This window comes from Haliotis rufescens, unplaced genomic scaffold (assembly GCF_023055435.1).
Source record: "Haliotis rufescens isolate VD_foot unplaced genomic scaffold, xgHalRufe1.0.p SCAF_23, whole genome shotgun sequence".
Taxonomy (NCBI): Eukaryota; Metazoa; Mollusca; class Gastropoda; order Lepetellida; family Haliotidae; genus Haliotis; species Haliotis rufescens.
Window position 1 is genome coordinate 12,712,068 of NW_025963924.1, and position 13,972 is coordinate 12,726,039.

The 13,972-nt window shown below is 38.3% G+C and overlaps 1 protein-coding gene across 1 annotated transcript; it reads left to right on the top strand.

The window, feature by feature from the left end:
* Window positions 1-2,052: 2,052 nt before the first annotated feature.
* LOC124133142 (galactose-specific lectin nattectin-like) lies at window positions 2,053-13,323 on the top strand. The gene is made up of 3 exons (XM_046497400.2): window positions 2,053-2,505; window positions 10,905-11,084; window positions 12,763-13,323. The coding sequence occupies exons 1-3, from the start codon at window positions 2,208-2,210 to the stop codon at window positions 12,999-13,001; spliced, it is 717 nt and encodes a 238-aa protein (XP_046353356.2). The 5' UTR covers window positions 2,053-2,207; the 3' UTR covers window positions 13,002-13,323.
* The last annotated feature ends 649 nt before the right edge of the window (window positions 13,324-13,972 follow it).

Here is a 13,972-nt window from a genome sequence, read left to right on the forward strand (position 1 = left end):
GTGGGTACAAAGTCTTGGTGAGATTTACGCTCATGACTGGTCTCGTTTCCAACACGATTAAGTAAATATATGGTTGAACGATCTGATATACAAGTACTCGTATTTGAAGGCAAGTGTCGTTGAAAATTAATGATGTGTGGCGTTTGTCGTTTGATCACGACGCATGCACTTTGCTGGTGCATATAAAGTGAAATGGATATTTGGTTCGGGAATGTATTGGGACATCAGCACAAAGCTATATAAAACAAGGTTTAAGGCATACAAATAGTATTATGATTGCCAGTTCACCATCACAACAAAACAAAAAGAGTCGTTGTAACGTATGAATAGGTTATGTGGAAACATGTCTGCATTACACAGAATACACAAAGTCCTGTGTAATCTTGTAGTTCCGGCAATGGTGCACCTTACAACTATATGTATTTTCGCATTTTGCAAGAAATTGGTAAGCAGTAATAGCATTGTGTATCTTCGTGGTCATGGTGGTGACGCGGTGTTTCAGGTGGTCCTGTCACTGTTTAAGCAGATAAGAGGCAATTTGTATCTGTATGATGGGCCAGGGAGGGAATACTAGGTTTGACTGATACATCATATAAAGTGAATTGCGTAATATTTGATTAGTGATTTTTTTGTTTGTCCATCACAAAGAGACATAAATGTATATCCACAAACATTTGAGTCAAACGTCAGTAAAATATGTAGGTGCCTGTGATCTTTTAAAATGGACTTAAAGGGCGTAATACCATATATCATCTATAATGGTACAAAACTACGGAACGACGCCTCTTCGTATGACACCAAAAGTTAAACCATGGCCACTATCCAGGAAGGCTTGTCATGTCAGCAACACTAGAAATGATCCAGAGAATCAACGATATGGAGATGACCGTCTCACTTCGGTGACTGAGCGTCTTATTGCTTGTTCGGTAGACATTTCCAAGAAGAGGGTAGATTTCACTATCACCTTAACTTTGTAGTGATATCGCGATTCACCCGCACACCGGTGAATCGTCAGCAAACTTTGCATGATAAGATACCTGATACACAACTCATTTGGATTGATTCACATTTAACCCCATCTCGATTGTCAATGTTGATCTCGAATCGATATCAAAAAGCAAGTACAAACTATTTTTTTAATCCTCATAACCTTATTGGTCGTCTTTCTTATACAAGACAGAAAACCTTTTCCTTGCTGTCTGTACTAATACAGTACGAAAACTTTTTTTTAATTATTTTCTCTTACAAAATAGTTGACTTGACTAATGTATCATGTTGATGGGTATTAGTCAGTTGTCAGATGTCCTTCTTCACCTTTATGAGCGAGTCTATGAACTATTCTCAGTCTAATGACTGGGGTTTCTGCACAAAACCAGTATCAAGATATATATCGTATTGTGGCATCTGAATCGAGATAATGTATCGTATCGTGGTATCTGTAACAAAATATGTATCATATCGTGGCATCTCTATCGAGATATGTATCGTATCGTGGCATCTGTATCGAGATATGTATTGTATTGTGGCATCTGTATCGAGATATGTATCATATCGTGGTATCTGTATCGAGATATGTATCGTATTGTGGCATCTGTATCGAGATGTGTATCGTATAATGTATCGGGATATGTATTGTATTGTGGTATCTGTATCGAGATTATGTATCGTATTGTGGCATCTGTATCGAGATATGTATCGTATCGTGTGACACCCCTAAAACTTTGGCAATGAAAGTATCAGCTGAGAAAAGGTTTGCTCTTCCATCACGGAAATCCTCCAGTCAACAACTCAGTCATTGCACTGGCTACAATCCATGAATGTGGCATTGCACTCCTTAGGCCCCACATTATCCTTGTGATCCTGTCTCATCAGAGTTCCAATCCTGGCACCAGTCATTAAGCCCAATCACGGCAGGATTACTTTTCTCGCAAAATGTATTCCGCCATGATAAAACTTGGACATTGCATTAAACAACATCAACATGCACCTATGGACAAGTACGTGTAGGTTTACCCAACATAACAAGTGCTTGAAGTTTTTTACAAAGCATATCGTGACATAACTCGGTCATATGTTAGTTGCTATTGGACCACTTTGAAGGCGGACGCATGGTAACAAATCAACAATTGATGCAGTCGATTTTGCATTACCAACTGAACAGTCACCAAATATAATCCAGCGTCGAGCGACCAGTTGAGACAGAAGCAATGATTATGAAGCTAATTTACCTTTGTTTAGTGAGCGATGTTACTGCTATGCTGAAGACGGGATCTGGAGTTAAATGGACAAAATTTGACAATGTGATAATGTCATCACACATTATGTCTGAAGTTTCAAATATTTACAGGGGTATATGGTGTGTATTTCTGTGCCTTCAGAACAAAGCTTTTGTGTCTGTGTTCTTTAGAGGGCAACACCGGCGGTGTCAGTTTCATGACGTGCTGTTCATGTCGCCTGAGGACGGAGAAGAAGAGATAGGTACCAAATACTACAGCTTCACAACAGGTGAGGGATGACATCATTATTCACAGGAGGCTAAGAAGGTGTCTCAGAGATATTTTCTATTATTATTTTAATATGATTTATGTGGCCTATCCTCAATTTATCATTGTCGATCATATACAACGGAAAAATGTAATTATGTTTCATATAATGTTCTGACAGACAGAAACACCGACAGACAGACTATATTTTGTAATTTAGGATAAAATAAATAAACGTACATGCTGAGTAAACGACTGGAGAAAGTACAATTTATGTTACAGGAAAAGATGATTTGCTTCTTATCTTTAGTACTTGACACAGGAATTTAATCAAACAAGTTATAGTACTAAGTATGGATTAGATTTATTGATGAACAAAGAAGTTGTTCATCCATAAATCATATACTTACTTATAGATAATGTAGGTTGACATGTCTTACACAGGTGTCAGTTATTGGTGGATTTATGAGATGGTTAGCAAAAGATTCGCTTCTCGGTTTGGAATAGCTGTCACATATCAACAATACATGTAATTCATCCTCGACATAATTAGAGCCTCTGGCATGGCAGAGGATCACAAGTTAAATAGGCTTCTACATTAAGTAAAGAATAAAAAGATATAAATTGAGAATAATAATTACATTGAGATGAAACGTCGAGTGAGTGATGCCAAATTTAAAAGAAGCAGTCAGAAAATGAAAGATGCCGTCGTTAAGTCTCTGTTTAAAAACTAAGTCTCTGTTTGAAATTTACCATATATGATGAAAGTTTTAATCATTTTATCTGCTTGTTGGGAAAATCTATGCTGTGGTAACTGGAGCAGCCTGCTCCAGTGTTTAACTGCTCTGGATATACAATAATATTGCACTCTGCCACACTCTCTGAAGACCATATTGGTATAAGTGTACTTGTTTACTCTCAGAAATGATCTACAGGAAGTCGTGTGCACACTATCGATGATGTTACAGTAAGTGGTTCCCCATATCTCAGATACATAGCACAGAATATGTGTGATCAAAGCATCAAATATGTTAATAAAATCATTATGACTAAGATATCCAAAATGTTTCTGATAGTTGTTAATTGGGAATGCTGCTTTCCTCGCTTGTGCTGAACACGTTTTGAGCCTTTGTCCATGACAATTATGGTGAAAAAACAATACCAAGATAATTATCTGCTTATGTTGACAACTTCTTTTTCTTCTCCATTTAGAAGCCATTTTTCATTTATAAATACCATAATTTTAGTTTTGTTGAGATTAACTTTCGTTCCAGTTTCTCCACAAAAACGTTCCAAAACATAATTTTCTTTTGAAGCTGTAAAACAGTGTCAGATACAGACATCATCGGGAAATAATAATAAAAACACATCAGACGTGTGTCTCCCACCTTCCTCCTCCAACATTACAGCAAGCTGGTTTATGAAGATTTGTGGACTCAGGATACAACCCTGACGGGTGCCAATGCTACATGTCAAGTATTGTGATAAACCAGAATCAGTTCTCACATAAAGCACACTGTGATGAATACACGGTTGCAACATTTACCTCTAACACCAAGCTTTAAGGGATTTTTAAACAATACTCCATGATTTATGTCATCAAAAACTTTGGAGAAGTCATTAAAGAGACAATAAAACCTTCCATTTTTCTTTGATAAATATTTGTTGATCATAGCTTGCAATGTAAATATATGTTCTGTGGAGGAATAGTTTTGTCTAATCCAGCTTGTGATTCTGTCATTATATTGTCATTATCACACCAATGTCACAGTCTATTATTTATGACTAATCATGCACATGGAGTTGATCAATGAGATTCCTCTAAAATTGTTTGGGTCAAGGTTACTACCATATTTTTATATAGGGGAATAATGCTTCTTCCCCACCTTTCAGGGAATATGCCAACGTTATACAGTTTATTAAACAACATGGTTAATACAGGGGCTATATAAATCCTTGTTGATTTAACAAAATCGCTTGCTAATCCATCTGGGCCGGATGATTTGCCACTTTTTTATATTCTCACACTGGAAAACACGTTTTCCTGTGTGAAAGGTTTGTTAAATTCACCCATTTAGTAATTATTGTCTGCATTAATAACTGTATCATCCCATATCTCATGAGAGTAATCATATATACAATCAAGATTCAAAAGGCTTTCAAAGTGGTCATACAATTTGTCCACTGATACCTGGAGTGACTGTGTGAATTCACTTTTCGAGATTTTAATACTTTCCAATATGCGTTTGGATCATTCCTTGACTCGTGGAGTTTTACTCTTTCTGTTTGGAAATATTCATATGTTTTCAAACGTCTTTTTAAAGCATAAATATGTGCTAATAATCTTCCCATAAGCCCATATTTTATTTGCTTAATGTCTTCCCAGTCATGGTCCGACCAAGGTGGTTGTACTGAGGTTGACGATAACTGGCTATTTTCACGTACTCTCTTGAACTGGTCAGCTGCATTATGATAAAGTTTGATAATAGTATCTAAACTTTGTTCAACATATGCCTCAATTTGCTTGTTAATAGCACCACGACAAGATGAGAACTTTTCTTGAAAGTTAATCATGAATATATTGCTTACGTCTGGAGACCAGTTGTGTTTAAACCGGACACTACGTCATCAAAGTCCTTCGGGTGTCTCGCAAATGTTCTCACCGAGTCAAATAATGTCATATTTTGAATAAAAACTTCCTGCACTCGTTGTGTAAGGTGCTCTTATACCCTGTGTGGTTGGCTTTCCTGGCCTTTGAACTTACTTTGAATATAAAGGATGATGTTCTTGTCACTTGTGAGAACAAACTTTACAAGAATTGGGGGGTTCTGTTTCCCATTGTGTTGTCAATGGGCCCTAGTGATCAAAATATCGCCTTCTACAGGAATGTCAAGTGTGTTTCTAATGAATTCTCCGACTTTATGTTCTGATTTATCCCAGGTTCCCCCCTTGTCTTCCTCAATACCATTGAATAGAAGGTTGTTTTGTCTTGAGCAGGATTCATAATCATCAAGATAACCCCGCATTGCGCTTAGTTGTTCGTCCATTCTCTTATTTTCAGAACAGAGTCGGGTGATTTCTTCTATCTGCTCGCTGACCAGTGTCGCCATTTTGTCGACCTTTGTATCCAAAGTGGAGACCCTATCTTTCACTGTTTATATATCCCCTTTCAAATCCAAAATTGCAAGCATTATGTCGTCATTTGAATATTTTGTACTTGTGATACCCACTGTATTTGTATCATCTTGTGATAGTGTTGATTGCCTGCTCGTCTTCGGGCCGGGATTTGACTCCGCGACACCACACCCAATCAGGGGTGGTCAGGTAGCCTAGTGGTTAAAGCGTTCGCACGTCAAGCCAAAAACCCGGGTTCAATTCCCGACATGGGTACAATGTGTGAAGCCAATTTCTGGTGTTCCCTTGCCATGATATTGCTGGAATATTGCTAAAAGCGGCGTAAAACCATACTCACTCACTAACTCACACCCAATCAGGATTGTAAACAACGTCATAACTGGATTGTCTGGTCCAGACTGGATTTACAGACTGCCGTCATATAGCTGGAATATTGCTGAGTGCGGCGTAAAACAACAAACCAACAAACCAACCAATCATAACTTGTCACAGAGTCGTCGAAACATGTATTTTTATCCTGATCGATATTCCATGCATTGTGTTTTTGGACTTATTGGGATGTGAAAAAGCTCCTATTTTCGCCCTATATTGTTCTAAACATATACCCATCTCGGGAGCGATGTAAACACGTCTGCACACCTACATTACCCAGGATGCCATGCCATATAAAGTTCTAAAATGAAATAATGCTTGATTAATTAAATATTCATGAAAACAGCTCCTCGTATTTAAGGTCATGATTCACAATTTGCACGTGGATGTTATTGCCCTGCGCACATTTTGGATGTTTTCGTGTTTCAATTTACAATGACTGTTTTGATGGTAGACCGAAAGATAGAAGTCATTTGTCTCAGAAAATAACGTTCAGTGGGTCTGAAAGCTGAGGATCTTTGTTTGAGCGGGGTTATACTTGGAAGTACCTGCTGAAATAATGCGGGGTTTAACTGTACCCATTTTGTTACTCTTCCACAATTTGGTGATTCTGTGCACACATCTTTCTACGATATGATGTGAAGCAACTAACTAAGATTCAGATTTGTTCATGCCTTTGAAAACACCGTAGAATATACTGTTCTTCTGGGAAAGGCCAAAGAAGATGTGGAGAACAATAATTTGAGACGAATTTGTTCACGACAAGGACAAGAAATAAAATAAACTGAAACAAAATATTTGCTTCTATTGAAGAAACATTTCTTTTGTTTTGAACATCATCTTTTCAGAAGCTAAAATAACTTTTTTGGCAGTATATGTAGTACTACAATGAGGTTCAGATTAGCTCATGTCGATTTAGACAACTTTTTTTCCTCAACGAATATCGATGTGCAGATGATAATGATTACAATGGTCGTTTTGCCACCATCTACACTCAATCTTGGTAACTGTTGCAAAATTGTTTATTTGTTCAGTAATGTTCCAGCTATATGACAGCCGGCTGTAAATAATTGATTCTGGATCAGACAATCCAGTGATTGATCTCATGCGCATCGATCCACCCGATTGAGATACGGTGAATGTTGCAAAATTGAAATGGATTTTATAAACTGCTATACTCAATATGTTATTAAGTTATTATATTAACAGTGACAATCTCCTCACTTTACATATTTATGACTATATATTCACTATAATTTTTTATTTTTTATTATATAACAGCATGATCATGTTGGCTTCATGGTCAAGCATGCTCAAGGCTTCATGACAGACACGGGATTCCACAGTATATTCACAGAAGTAATAACACCTCGGTGATGTTGTTCGCATTACCCACTACTCTACTTACATTTAACATATGATTATCCTACACGTTCTTCGTATTTAGGGGCTGCACTGTAATAATGGCACCTGAAACAGTTAGGCACTGCTATCTAGTAAAACAAAAGGCCCATAGGGCCTGTATCGCTCACCTGGATATTTACACAATCATGACAAAATATACATTTGCATTGTACATGTATATAATACTGCAAGTATTTCGTAATTTTGACTCTGTCAGCATTAAAAATGGGTGTATGGCAAATCTGACAGCATGAACGTGTATTTCTCTAGATACAAATGAAACATAAAGATCTGAACCGTTTCCATGTTATCATCAAGGATAAATCATATTAAAGGTATTATTCTCTTCATATTAAACAAATGTATACAATTGCAATGGATCTGTTGAATATAGGATGGGGATAATATCAGTTTGCATGTTATGGTCAAGGTTCTAACTCCTTTGGGAGTGCCGGACAGATGAACAGAAAGGCCTGTCCTGGTAGCATATGTGCATTCCTCTCATTATACATGTACTCCCAGTTGTACATATGGTTATACGGTGGGGATTTTAACTGTGTCCAAGTTATGAACTCTTTTCAGCCCCGCCCCTTAGTCCCCGGGGTTGGGGGTAGGGTTCAGCCCTTCCATTTGTACAATTTTGAATTTTCACCACCGGAGAATGGTTGATATCTATCTCTTAGTTCCAGAGAAGAAGTCGTTTTAAGAAATATAGCCAAATTACCCGTATTTGGCCCCGCCCCTCAGCCCCAGTGGCTTCGTAATGAGAATGGGGCGGTCGGGTAGCCTAATGGTTAAAGCGTTCGCTCGTCACGCCGAAGACCCGGTTTCGAATTCCGACATGGGTACAATGCGTGAAGCCCATTTTTGGTGTCCCCCGCCGTGATATTGCTGGAATATTGCGAAAAGCGGCGTAAAACCAAATTCGCTCACTCACTCACTCTTAATGAGGATGACATGACTCACATATAACAGTATGCATATTGACAACGATCCGTGGGTTCGTTTTTAAAGAAGTGTTTAAATGCTGATATGTTGATATCGATAAAACTGTTCAGTTAGATTGTTTGGATTGATTTATATCAACTCTTAGTATGTGTAAAAACGTAACCACTTAAATAAAGTAGCAAAACCTGTAACATTTTAAAGCTTTAGTTAGTAGTAACCACGAACTCTTTGTTTCTAATGCATTTGTGAATTTAAAGTAGTGGGGATAAATGGGCTTATTTAACAGATTGTATATTTATAACGATACCATGGTTACGTTTTTTTAAAAAGTTTTATCAAATGCTGATACTTTTGAATAGATAACTGTTCAGTTGGATTGATCGTATCGATTTATACCAACTCTCTAAGTGACTACTTAACCAAAGTTACAAAAACTGTAATATATAGGACACGCTGTGTGAAGGAGGCCTGTAAGCAAAGTAGACAATTAAGTGATCAATGGACTAAAAAATCCAGTTACCCGATTGTGCACTCGACTGAATTTGAGAGCAGTGTCAAAACATAAATTATCAATAAAGACGAAACGCATTTGTTGAACCTCACTACTCACTACACTTGTTCCAGAGTAAGGTATGATAAGGGCTTTATAAGGTCTCTTCTTGGCCCGACCCGTGAAGATTCCGGGATAGAATAGGTCTTCAAGCAAAAAAGCGACTATGCTTGTGGTGAGAAGCGACTAACGGGATCAGGTGGTCAGGCTCGCTGACTTGGTCACAATTAGATTTGTTTTTGACGTAAGTTGAATCGTTTGATTTCAAATTACGCCAGTAATATTTCAGCCACAATCGTGTTTCACTTACACGATACACTGCTTCAATATCAACGATACGGTTTGCACAGTTCATGCACGGAGTAGGACTCATTAAATTGTTTTATTTATTTCCTGACTGAAAATAGACACACGTAACTATTACCTGCATAGCGGTGTATGTATTCACGGGGGAACGTGGTGGATACAAATCCATGTAGTTTTGAAGATGTATAAGGCTTCGTCGTACATGCATTTTACAGGACATGTGTTTGATTATGATTATGATTCTAAGTTTGACAGACTCTTACAAATGCTCTTGGACTTCACCAATGTCGCCAACTTGTATTGGTTTGTTTTATTACTTTTGTGATATTCTTTAATATTTGATTTAAATCATTTGAGTTTGTTATCGATCACATTTTATTTTGATTAGATATATATTTTTCTAACATTAAGATGGCACTCCCTGATATAACAAAAATACCGTCCAAAGCATCATCAAAATCCTACACTCATTCACAGTGACCTTCGGGGAAGGGGCAAACTAGATATATTTTTCTGATGAAAGCAATAAAAATACACTGAATTCTGCTGAATCAAAGTAGGTCTGCAAGCAAACTCCCTTAAAAACATCCTAAATTATGAAATTTGGAAAATTCAACATCTGTGTAGACATTCATGACAATCTCTAGAATACTCAGAAGCGATCATCCTTGACAACTGTTTCACCATCTGTGCACTTGCCGGGTGGCTTGTTGCTATGGCTACGTTCGTTTGTTATAAAAACTTATCAACTTTTGGAGGAATATGTAAGTTCTCCTGAAAGCTAACTAAAGTAACAGATGATCTTTCAGCTCCACTTCAACAATATGTCCTTCTGCATACAAATGCAGCTACTCGGCTACATCAAGTTCCAACTAAGCACCTCGAGCTTGTTTGAACTTAACACCTCAGTCACTTTCCAACTAAAGGCCTCGGTCACGTTCCAACAAAACACCTCGGCCATCTTCAACTAAACACCTACGTCTTGTTCCAACTAAACACCTCGGTCACGTTCCAACACAACACCTCGGCCATCTTCAACTAAACACCTACGTCATGTTCCAACTAAACACCTCGGTCACGTTCCAACTTAACATCTCTGCCATATTCCTAATAAACACCTCGGTCACTTTCAAAATAAACACCTCGGCCACGTTCGAACTAAACATCTCGGCCATGTTCCAACACAACGCCGCGGTCACGTTCCAACTAAACATCTCGGTTACATTCCAACTAAACACCTCGGCCATGTTCAACTAAACATCTTCGTCTTGTTCTAACTAAACACAATGGCTATGTTCCAACCAAATATAAACACATCGGTCATGTTCAACTAAACACCTCGGCCATGTTCCTTCTAAACACCTCGGTCATGTTCCAACTAAACACCTCGATCACGTTCCAAATAAACACCTAGGCCACGTTCCAACTAAACACCTCGGCCATGTTCTACTAAACACCATGGAAACTCGTAATTACAGATCATCTGTCCTTCGTGAATGAATGCTGTAATGGATTAACAATGTTATTTCACTCGTGACAGAAAATCCATAATTCATTGTTGTTCGTTGGTTATTCTTTAGTTCTTAAAGAAATCAGATTTTATAGCCTTTGGGACGACAAAACGAAAGATAACAATGTGCTGATATATCTGTCCTTTTTGTTCATTTCTATTCATAGCGTTGTATAACTGTCCTTGTCTATTTCAGATGCATGTCCATCTGGCTACGTCCACAACCGCCTCCTCAACTTCTGCTACCAGGTTCATACTGACCGTACCCCCCATAAGAAGGCGCTTGCTGACTGTGCGTCCAGAGGAGAACACTTTGTTGTAATTGACAGTGCGGACAAGCAGAACCACGTCGTCAAGCAGGTCAACTCGTCATCAGGTTCGTATTCCTGCCTTCATATCCACCCATCAATCACATTCAACATCATATTCCTGCTGTCATAAGTACTCTGGGTGACTGAATTACCCTCCACTGACGTCGCAACATCACAAAACCTTATTATCATGGGCATCATATTTGTTCTATATTACATATAATTTCTCCCTCGCATTTTATATGTGTAGGGTAAAACACGTCAGAGAGTTTTTTTTACAAAATATAAAATTCGTAGCTAAGTGATAAAACCGAGGGAGGGTTTTAAATCCCATAAGAACCCGAGGGAAACTATGAACCCGCAAATCGGACCTAAAACAACAATTACAACGTTTTTATGTTCAAACCAAATTTTCCAGGAACCTTAGGTTGTTGGTTGGTTTGTTGTTTTACGCCGTACTCAGCAATATTCCAGCTTTATGACGGCGGTCTGTAAATAATCGAGTCTGGACCAGACAATCCAGTGATTAATATCATGAGCATCGATCCACGCAATTGGGATCGATGACATGCATCAACCAAGTCAGCGAGCCTGACCACCCGATCCCGTTAGTCGCCTCTTACGGCAAGCATGGGTTGCTGGAGACCTATTCTACCCCGGAATCTTCACGGGTCTGGGAACCTTAGGAGACGGGCGTCAAATATCTGTTGCTGACATAGGGGTACTTGAAAAAGACATTCTTAAAAGCATTGTGATTTATCAGCGCGCCTGTTGTCTGATGGTACTTAATTGGGCTACAGATACGAAGGTTGCATGTTCGAACCTCGGGGAATATAAAGAATACATTTAGCATTTCATTTAATATTTCATTATATTGCGTTCAAATGTAAACGGAAGTTGAATTTATCAAATCCCTGGTATATTATGTAAAATACCAGGGATATCACAACATTTCTGTTTTTGAGATTTTAACCAGACTGGAGTACAATAGAATGACGTCCCTTGAGGTTTATCAGGAATGAACACGTCACAGTGTTTGTCGTATAAAGAATAATTTCTTTGTAACCTGAAAAGTACAATATCAAAGCAAAGGATTCATGGCAGGAGTATTGCTATTCGGTGTTTTTCAAAAAACAAATACTGATTTGTATACAAATGGTGTGAGTATTACCTGTAGAACCGGACATGTTTAACCTTTACGCGAACTCCTGGTGTCATCACTGAGTTTTGTGAAAAGTGATTTGGCCTTTTACGTCCACTCAAATCTGTTTTTGCAGATTATCTGTCGAAACAGATTATATTCAGGGCAGTAAGTGTCTTGGTAAGTCTCATGGCAATGTACTTTATTCTCGCGGCGAGTAATATGAAAGTTCTGGTACACTCACAATAGTTTAAGAGTATGACTGAAATTCAGCTGTGAGTCAGAATGCGATCGATACAGTGAAAATATGTTGTTTTAGGCCACACTCGAACGATAGCATAGAGGGGAGGGGTTGGGTGGGAGGACACCAAGAATGGGTTTCATAACCTATATTGAGAATCCATGCTGCATTTTGGTAGACAGCAAACACATAGGCACCCAACCATCCTCACTTAACTGTTACATTGTAGTTGATAACATGCCATTTAAGTCATATTATCTATGATTTTACCAGCTACACTTAAATTCATTGATCAATAATAATTGCTTCTCACTTTTCAATGGACAAAAATGATATTTCAAGTGCCTTGTTAAAATTTCAGAAAACAGAAAAATTAACTTCTTCATTGATGGTTCAGATCTGGCAGAAGAAGGGAAATGGGTATACCATGACGGCCGACCTATGACCTACTTTGCCTGGCGCCCAGGCTACCCGCTTAATGGAATTCCTGAGCAGGATTTCATCATCATCCACAAATCAAGCAACACTGGCAGTGCATTTATGTGGCGAGACAGGAAGAAGAATAACGCAAACCGCTACATCTGTCAAAAAGACCTTTGAATCAAGGAACATAAATGGGAGCCAGTTACGTACACGTGACTATCACGTTACACAGCATCACCAAACGGGAGCTGTGAACCTTGCAAGAATGTTCAATATGATTCTAGTCACTCTTTTTAACAAAGTGTTCGAATAATTTATGTTCCTGATTCATATATTTGTCTTGTAAAATCGCAGTCGAATTTTAAAAGGCGTTAAATGGTTGTTCATTGCTAAAATTGAAGTGAACTTGCATTGACGCCTAGAGCGCTGCTCCAGGTGTTGGTGGTTGGTTTGTTGTTTAACGCCGCACTCACTAATATTCCAGCTATATGACGGCAGTCTGAAAATAATCGAGTCTGGACCAGACAATCCAGTGATTACTATCATGAGCATCGATCCACGCAATTGGGATCGCTGATATGCATAACCAAATTAGCGAGCCTGACCACCCGATCCCGTTAGTCGCCTTTTACGACAAGCATAGTCAACTTTTACGGCAGGCATGGGTTGCTGAAGACTTATTCTACCCCGGAACCTCGAGCTGTACGTAGTGGAATAGGGACAAGAAATATTACATTCATATATATTCCCTTTTGAACAACACACGTGTCAACTGGAAGTGCTGCAACTGCAACCTGACGATGCATGTCCATATGTAGAGATGTCCATCCAAATACCACTGGATACACAAAGCTACCTTGAGTTTGATAATGTCGCCCAAAGCCCGCCATTTCGGTTTGAAATAGGAAATTACCTTTACAAAAAGTGTTGTTTTGTTATCAAAGCTAGGCCTAAACCAGTTGTCATAAATAAGTGTATGTCATGTTTTCTTTGTCGCCTGTGTTTAATCGATTCTGGACCAGACATTCAAACAACCTAACAATCAAACAATCAACAAGTCCCTTCTTAATGCCAGGATATGTTAAAAAATAAAAACCCAAAAAAACGAAAATTCCATAGCAATAACAATTATTTGATTAGCCATATAA

Coding starts and splice junctions, on each gene's coding strand:
- LOC124133142 (XM_046497400.2), top strand. CDS start 2,208: ATGATTATGAAGCTAATTTACCTTTGTTTAGTGAGCGATGTTACTGCT. Junction 2,506..10,904: donor ATACTACAGCTTCACAACAG/GTGAGGGATGAC, acceptor TGTCTATTTCAG/ATGCATGTCCATCTGGCTAC. Junction 11,085..12,762: donor GCAGGTCAACTCGTCATCAG/GTTCGTATTCCT, acceptor TTAAAATTTCAG/AAAACAGAAAAATTAACTTC.